Here is a 9,498-nt window from a genome sequence, read left to right as displayed (position 1 = left end):
GGTGCACCTAAGAAAAAAAGTTAGGCGCACCAGTGCAAAAAGTTAGTCTAGAGCCCTGAAAAGTGTTTATTATGTTTGAAATATGGTTATTTTTCTTACAAACACTCATGGATTCGCTACAGGAAGCCTTTATTCACCCCCCCCGAGCCGTGTGAGGCACGTTTTATTACAGATGCGCGCACTTTATTTGACGTGTTTTAGACTGTTGAACAGAAACACTGCAATAATAATGCTTTGAATAGCCAGGACAATTTTTAATATAACTCCGATTGGATCGTCTGACAGAAGAAAGGTTGGGAGCCAAGTGTAAATGGTAACGTTTTAACAAATAAGATAGATATTCGATCAGCGAAAACGCATGAAATGACCAGGCCCTATATTGGGTCCGTGGATAAACTCTTAAAGGGACCGCAGCCCAATATTCCTGCTGCTGTCTGTCATGTTAATCAAAGAACAAAAGACAAAAGAAAATCACTTTCTGCTCTTGACTGAATACGTTTTATAACTTTAATGGTAAGCATTAATCTGTATTTAATTTTTACAATGGAGACCACAGAAATTAAAGTAATTAAATCTAAAATAACACTGGATGTAACACATTTGATTACTTTAATTTCTGTAGTATTTCTTACCTGAATTAAAACTTACTTAACCTGAAAAACTTTGTTTCATAGCTCTCTTTGTTCTATTGCATTTATTTGTGCTGTTGTTTGCAATTTTTTGTGTGTTCTTATTTTATTACTGACTTTTTACTTGTTTTTTTAATAAAACATTGCGTTGAAGAAAATTTGATTTTTGTTTGTATATGCTGTCAATTATAGTTCTTAGAAAGAAAATTGGAATCGGCAAAAATCGGTAACAAGGCAATCGGTGCATCTCTAGATAGCAGGCTTTCAAAGGTCCATCTTCCACTCACACAATGAGAGAAGTGACGACAGAGGAGGAAATGTGATTAGGGAGAACACACGGAGCTCTCAGTGAGATTAAGCAGCTCACGGCTCATGAGTGTCTGAGCTCAGAGAGATACTACAGGACCTGAGTGGGGTTAACGGTCAACAAGCAGTGCCTTCTTGATCCACTTCAGCATTATTACTGCATCAGCTGACCCTCTTGACCAATCACACGCTTCCCACTTACTATCTCAATATTTTATCCTTCTTCCTTCACTTCACTGTACGATATTGATTATTCTGTTACACTCACAGTTAATACCTACATAGGAAAGCTCTGATTTAGTTTGAAATAGTTTTTATGATAGCTTTTATTAGTTTTAATTTTAAAGTCAAATAAAATTACTTAGATATTGCTTTTTTTTTTACTTTATTTACTTATTGGGTATTCCTTCATATATATATATATATACTAGGGATGTGCGGGTCTAGTCGACCAGTCGACTAAACGGTACAGCTCCTACTAGTCGACACTGAAAACAATAATCGATTACACGACAAAAACAACAAAACATGATTTTATCTGTATATGCGTTTTCTTCGTGTCAGTTGCTGTGAGTTCAGAAATGACCATGCGAAAGACAAGCAAGGTGTGGGATTATTTTGAATTAGAAGGAAACTGAAAAATTTTGTGTAAACTGTGTAATGTCAAATTGTCTTACAATAACTCTACTGGAGCGATGCGTAATCATATTCAATACAGGCACGTAGGCGTTAACTTAGAGGCTGGCCAAAGCCAGCAAATGTCAATCACGTCATTCACTACAATCCGCCGAAGACCCACTTCGGTGCTGGTGCGGGATGTCCAGGTGCTTTCTGAAACTCTATCGGCTTGCTTTTCGTTATCTCTGCATGCCTGCGACTTCAGTTCCAGCCGAGCGTTTTTTCAAATGTATGAATTTTATTGTTAATCACCTCAGGTCCCGTCTTTCACCAGACCACGTTGAAAATTTCACTGAATAAATAACAAGGAAGTAAAATTGGCATTGTTGCATTGTTTTGTTTTTAGACAATATAGCCTACACGAAGTACGTTTTTAAAAGCCGTTTTAATGCTATTTCTTGATAAACCTTCCTATTGTTTTTGACTTGTGTTTTAATATGTTGGCTAACGTTATATGAAGATTAAGAATTATGTCAGGCTATTGATTGATTTTCCATTGTTCTGCATTTCCCCAGCTGATTTGAATAAATAAACTATGCTTTGGCCGACGTTGAGTGTATGCTCTTCTTTTTTTTTCTTTTTAACGACCTCCTAAAATGAAATGATGATAACGCGAGGCAAGTGTGTGGTAAGCGCAATTCATTGAGGGATTTGACTTGTCATAGATTAAGTATTTCAAATATAGGCTATTATATATGCTACACCCACGAGTTTTTTTTTTTCTTACCATCTTTTGGGGGTTTCTTGCTTTTAGACTAGTCGGATACAAAACTTTCGTTTAAACGACAGTCAAATTAGTCGTCGTGCACATTTCTAATATATACCTGCATTTTACCTTTTTTTTTTTTATAAAATAAAATAAACGGAATTATATTTTATTTTATGCTATTTCTTGATAAACCTTCCTATTGTTTTTGACTTGTGTTTTAATATGTTGGCTAACGTTATATGAAGATTAAGAATTATGTCAGGCTATTGATTGATTTTCCATTGTTCTGCATTTCCCCAGCTGATTTGAATAAATAAACTATGCTTTGGCCGACGTTGAGTGTATGCTCTTCTTTTTTTTTCTTTTTAACGACCTCCTAAAATGAAATGATGATAACGCGAGGCAAGTGTGTGGTAAGCGCAATTCATTGAGGGATTTGACAGTGTCATAGATTAAGTATTTCAAATATAGGCTATTATATATGCTACACCCACGAGTTTTTTTTTTTCTTACCATCTTTTGGGGGTTTCTTGCTTTTAGACTAGTCGGATACAAAACTTTCGTTTAAACGACAGTCAAATTAGTCGTCGCGCACATTTCTAATATATACCTGCATTTTCCCTTTTTTTTTTTTTTTATAAAATAAAATAAACGGAATTATATTTTATTTTAAATCTATTAATTTTTTACTAGTTTTATCAAATTTATTCAAATTAGAAAATAAAAAACTGACAATAATGAAAAAAAAAAAAAGAATCACACAAAAAAATGTATTACAATAAGAAAGGCTCAATATTTTTTAATGCGAAAATACATTTTGTGCTTGGCTCTTTCATCTCCCAGAAACCGAGAAAACTACTATCAGAGGGAAAAGGCGCTGTGGTTATTCAAATTCTGTGTTATCACTTCCTTTATTACAGCTCAGCTAAAGCAGAACAGAAACACTATTAAGTAACTTCAGTGCATTCAGTGCATTCAGCACGCGCACACACACACACACAAATGATCGTACAGCTGTCAAATACTCCAGCAGCTGCTGAGTGTGACACTGCAGTGAAAGAGACTCAAACCATTCTGGTACAAGTATTCCCTTCATGCAGGATACTTCACAACATGCACCTCTTCTACGATCTTGCCTAACATTATACACTAAATCTCTAGAGTTTCCAGATGCCCAAACCAGAAGCAGCTATATTAAGAAGATTCATATTTCTTGGTGCTTCTGTCCCAGTTTCACACAGGTTCCTCTGACAATGCAACACGTCACACACGTAATTTGCACTTGATACACTGCAAACAATTTTATGCAACAAGCCGTCAAACATTAACTGCACTGACTGTCTGCCACATGAGAGTGAAAATGGGCATATTTACTTGACATTGCATAAGTAATTGTACTAGTTGCAGCATATTAAATGGTTCAAGTTAAACTGAACATAATTCAGCCCCCTTCTGAAGTAAGTGAGAAATATTCTTGAGGAACAAAAATCTGAAATATGAGGTGGAAAAAGAGTGCCAGCGACAGATGACTCAACGGTTTGTCACTCGATCCCACTTCTTTTTACGACGGTTTCTGCCTGAAGACCACAGTCATGCAACCCACACGGACACACTCCAGCGCGCAGCCACTGCTGAACCAAAACTGTACCACAACCAATGAGACTCAAGCTGTCTTAGAAAATATAACAGCAAGAGGACACAATGTGGGGCATTCCTGAGTAAAACATAGATGTTCAAATTAATTTAAACAAGAATCCAGGCATTGTGTTATTTTAGTATAATTCATATAATATTATAATATTTAGAATTTGCTCATTTGATATTTTTAGTTTACATCTTGATTTTAGTACAAGTTTTAGTGATTTTATTAGCGACATGTCATTTTTACTTCGTTTTTAAAAAAATATTTCGAATACAGTGTAGTAGGACATCATTGACTAAAACATTTTCAAATTAATTTAAAGAAAAATATATATTTAATATACGAACATATTTTCTTCTGAAATGTATACATGCATGCGTGTGTATTTATATATACATAATAAATATACACAGTACACATACATATTATGTAAACCAAAACCTTTATTTTGGATGCGATTAATCGTTTGACATATATATATATAAAATTTCTAAGTACCTTTACTTTTATTTCAGTTTTACTTTTTGTAATTTTAGTACTTCAACTTAATCTTGTTTATTTTTAGTAGTTACCAAGGCAACTTTTCTAATTCTCATTTAAGTTTTAGGTATTTTACTTGTTTTAATACTGAAAAATATTTTTAATAGTTTAGTTAACAATAACAACACTATCCAGACAACTGAAACCTTAAGTTATATTATTATTTTTCAATCAATCAATTGAACAAACAAATCAATACAAATAAAAAATATGATTAAAAAAATTTAATAAATAAAGGTTTAGTCAACTTTAACAACAGTTTTTGACTTAAGAGAACCTGCTTTATTTTAAAAAAGCAACTTATTTAAACAAGATGAATAGCTTATAACTATATTGATAGTATAGCATGAAATGTCATGCCTCTGGTTTGCTATAGGCCTACTGCTTTTATAAAATGGCAATTACACATTACACAAATTAGTGGTTTATCACTAACAACTCAACTTCAGTTTTTCTTAATTTGTAGTTTCATAATGTGTAAAAGCTATTCAAACTTAAACTCAACTGCAACTACTTTTGGTTTAATCATTTCAAATAGTGGTTCCCAAACATCTACTCCAACTATTTTTATTACTTTTCAGATCCACTCACTGCTACCCCGGTTCACACACAGTGAGCACCAGCTCCAACAACAACAACAACAACAAAAAAAGCATGATTTTGGTAGAAAAGTGGTATCATTCAGTGCAACGAGTGGGGTACAAATCATTATCTGCATACGAACGTCAACACATCGACACTGTTTTTGCATAGCACCCTATTTTCTAGGGATGCACGATATATCGGCCACCATATCGGTATCGGCCCATATCGGCTCATTTTTTCTGTTATCGGTATCGGCCAAAATTTTCATATCGGTGCATCCCTACTATTTTCTGCAATAAACCATCTAAAATACATTCACAACCAAGAGTATTATTACCTAGCCATTAATTCTGTGTAACTTCATAACTCGCCTGAGGTCAACAACTGTGAAGGCAGAAGCGCCACACCTGCATGCTGCAACCCCTTCACCTGGCACACAAATAATACTCTACTGAACTGCTGCTGAATAAGGATTCAAAACTGACCAAAAACACAGATTTTAACATCTTACAGGTAGAACAAGAGAAGTTCTTTGTCTACAACCACAGACTCACAAAACTTGAGCAACAAACAGGTTTTACCTGACACGGAAATCCTTAAACAGAAATTCCTGATTATTTGCTGAATGTCGGAAGTTCGTGACCAGTTACACAAATCTCTGTAAGGTCTACTAGAAGTGAGATGCGCTATAAATTGGAAGAATGCATTTGAGAAGTGCGCTGTAGTTCCACCCAGCAATCGCTTCTTCATTCTCACAGTGAGCTCACCTGAGTGAATAGGTATATCCCGTGTTATCCGGAGTACACTGAGGAGGAGTATACGTGTGCAGATGGGAAAAATCCATGGTAATTCGCTGAGCACGCTGTGAAGAATAAACCAGATGTGAAGAGCAGACTTCACAAACTACGGCAACAGCTAACGTGTGATGATGGGTGTGACTTCAGTGTATAAACATCACAGTCACACCCATGAAAGCATGCACACACACACACACACACGCGGTCTGCGGTTCAGCCTGCCTCTGGGAGGAATCCTGATAAGCAACATATGGCACTTTTCCACTGCATGGTACGGCACGGCACGGCTCACTTTTGGGGGGTTTTCCACTGGGTACAGTACCTGGTACTTTTTTTAGTACCACCTCGGTTGAGGTTCCAAGTGAACCGTACCGTTACCAAAACGTGACGTGTAAACTCTGCTGATCACGGATTGGCTGGAGAGAATCGTCACTACTGCGTCACTGAACTTGCGACACAAACACAACAGAACCGCTAGATTTAAATCAGCACAGCCAGCGAAGGATCGAACGCAACTGTTTTAACAACCAAAAAGTGGCTGTTTCGTTGTCTGTTGAGAGAGTACAGATGTTCCTCTCGTTGATAGCAGAGGAGTGGATCCAGCCAGAGCTTGCTTGATGGGGTGACGTGGAATGAAAAAGTATTTCAGGAGTCGCGGCAGTAGAGACGGCGCAACTATAACGACATGTGAATAATCCCACCCACTCTAAAGCGGTACTGAACTGCAGTGGAGACGCAAACCGTGCCGAGCCGTGCCGTGCCGAGCCGTACCACGCAGTGGAAAAGCGCCAATAGGAACAACTTTAGTTTAATTGTTTAGTCGCATACAGGTGACTGAAGACAAAGCTAGTGGTAACTACAGACAGCAACTCTTTCATAGTAAACTGTGCTCTTTAATGTGGAAACTCTTCATCTGATATTGCTGATCAAACAGGAAGTGACAGACCACACCTACACCTTCACAAATCAACAACTGTCCAGTGTGACTTGCACTAACAGGACAGCGAGAGCACAGAAATTTTAGCATGTATTTATTACACAGATATGATTACCAAATGAAGACTTCTGACATATTTATAAAAACTGCATTCACAAAGTGGCAATTAAATATTATTTTATAGCTGAGCATTATTAGCTACACGTATATCCACTTTAGAGATTTTGGTAAAAGTTTACAAAAATTACAATTTATTAATTAGGCATCATGAACTAAACTGAAAAAAAATTTCAGCAATTGCTAGTAAATTTCACAATTATAAAGAAACAGCAAGAAACACATTGAATTAAACAAATTGTTGTAGAGAAATTAAAATAGCATTTTCTTGTAAAATGTACTATTTACCAGTGTACATATGCATAATGTTTGTACAGAGGTTATTAAAGTAGACTAATATTAATATTTATTGTTACCTTTATATGATTAATATATTTTTTACATTTAATAAATGACACATCAAGTTATCTATATAGTAAGTTATAAACAAATAAATTATAATCAAATAAACACGATTAATTATTAAGTATTATATGTATTATCAAAAGCATATTTATAAATAAACATTAACCTTAATATCAAAGATTTAACAAATGCTGTAAAAATTGCTGTTGTTAGTTCATGATACCCTGTGCATTAACGAATGAAATCTAAACTCTTATTGTAAAGTGCTACTTAAACTTCCATGAAACATTATGATTTCATTCGATCACGTTTGTTTTCTTATGCCATTATTAACCTAACTCGATGCTTTGTTTAGTCATCTGTAGACTAGCAGACCGTAAACTAACCTATTTCAGGAGTCGCGGCAGTAGAGACGGCGCAACTATAACGACATGTGAATAATCCCACCCACTCTAAAGCGGTACTGAACTGCAGTGGAGACGCAAACCGTGCCGAGCCGTGCCGTGCCGAGCCGTACCACGCAGTGGAAAAGCGCCAATAGGAACAACTTTAGTTTAATTGTTTAGTCGCATACAGGTGACTGAAGACAAAGCTAGTGGTAACTACAGACAGCAACTCTTTCATAGTAAACTGTGCTCTTTAATGTGGAAACTCTTCATCTGATATTGTTGATCAAACAGGAAGTGACAGACCACACCTACACCTTCACAAATCAACAACTGTCCAGTGTGACTTGCACTAACAGGACAGCGAGAGCACAGAAATTTTAGCATGTATTTATTACACAGATATGATTACCAAATGAAGACTTCTGACATATTTATAAAAACTGCATTCACAAAGTGGCAATTAAATATTATTTTATAGCTGAGCATTATTAGCTACACGTATATCCACTTTAGAGATTTTGGTAAAAGTTTACAAAAATTACAATTTATTAATTAGGCATCATGAACTAAACTGAAAAAAAAATTCAGCAATTGCTAGTAAATTTCACAATTATAAAGAAACAGCAAGAAACACTTTGAATTACACAAATTGTTGTAGAGAAATTAAAATAGCATTTTCTTGTAAAATGTACTATTTACCAGTGTACATATGCATAATGTTTGTACAGAGGTTATTAATGTAGACTAATATTAATATTTATTGTTACCTTTATATGATTAATATATTTTTTACATTTAATAAATGACATCAAGTTATCTATATAGTAAGTTATAAACAAATAAATTATAATCAAATAAACATGATTCATTATTAAGTATTATGTGAATTATCAAAAGCATATTTATAAATAAACATTAACCTTAATATCAAAGATTTAACAAATGCTGTAAAAATTGCTGTTGTTAGTTCATGATACCCTGTGCATTAACGAATGAACTCTAAACTCTTATTGTAAAGTGCTACTTAAACTTCCATGAAACATTATGATTTCATTCGATCACGTTTGTTTTGTTATGCCATTATTAACCCAACTCGATGCTTTGTTTAGTCATCTGTAGACTAGCAGACCGTAAACTAACCTAAACAAAAACCAAGAGTTTAACTTTCAACTTTAAATTTGACTCATGATCTAGAAGCACTATTATAAGAACTAAACTCATTATGAAGTTGAGATGAAGAGTCAAAACTGTCCTGGACCTTTCGAATGAACAAAACACTACGGTATCAATTAACACAATATTCAGACAATAATAAGAATACTCCGAATTACCCAAAGACAAATATCAGGTTCATTCTGTTTACCTCTCCTCTAACTGCACGCCTTGACATTCTCAAAACCAGAGGAGACCCAGAAAACCGCTCTCCAGTATCCAAGAGACAGGCTGAACATCCAGAGAAAATCTTTTCCGCCTCTTTTTCTTGTCTAAAACGCACGTTTCACAAGCCCAAACAAGCACAGCTATGTTTCAGACATGACCTGCCACTAATAAGATAATAAAACAAGTCAATGGTGAAAAGCATGAGCTCCTTTCTTTATGTATTAGGCAGACAAAAAAGTCAGGATTTATGCTTTTTCATCTTGATCTAGTCACACCTTCATGGCCTTTTGCACCTTTATCTCTTGTGGAAAAGGTGCATTTGCATTTATAAACCAGATAGACGCACAACTCTCCAGATTTGACGTCCCATATCTGCAACTCTGCTACATTTGGAATAGCAACATTGGTTGCGTCTCAAAAACTAGTGAGCTGCCTAACTAGTCA

The 9,498-nt window shown here is 35.3% G+C and overlaps 1 protein-coding gene across 5 annotated transcripts in view; it reads right to left on the bottom strand.

The window, feature by feature from the left end:
- The window catches only part of LOC107565618 (SUN domain-containing protein 1-like), a 38,646-nt gene that overhangs the window by 26,714 nt on the left and 2,434 nt on the right, over positions 1–9,498 (bottom strand). Inside the window, exons 1-2 of one of the 5 annotated variants that reach the window (XM_016250877.1) lie at positions 9,038–9,150; positions 5,857–5,951 (exon numbers count right to left, since the gene is read on the bottom strand). The exons of 1 other annotated variant lie outside the window; for it this stretch is intronic. In XM_016250877.1, coding sequence (XP_016106363.1) covers positions 5,857–5,951; positions 9,038–9,064 — 122 coding nt within the window. In that variant the 5' untranslated portion in view covers positions 9,065–9,150. Of the gene's footprint in view, positions 1–5,670; positions 5,824–5,856; positions 5,952–9,037; positions 9,151–9,498 lie in introns of those variants that run through there. 3 more of the 5 variants (XM_016250881.1, XM_016250878.1, XM_016250879.1) reach the window with 3 other exon arrangements.

This window comes from Sinocyclocheilus grahami, unplaced genomic scaffold (assembly GCF_001515645.1).
Source record: "Sinocyclocheilus grahami isolate Dianchi unplaced genomic scaffold, SAMN03320097.WGS_v1.1 scaffold1012.1, whole genome shotgun sequence".
Taxonomy (NCBI): Eukaryota; Metazoa; Chordata; class Actinopteri; order Cypriniformes; family Cyprinidae; genus Sinocyclocheilus; species Sinocyclocheilus grahami.
This window is presented reverse-complemented; position numbering and strand designations above follow the sequence as displayed.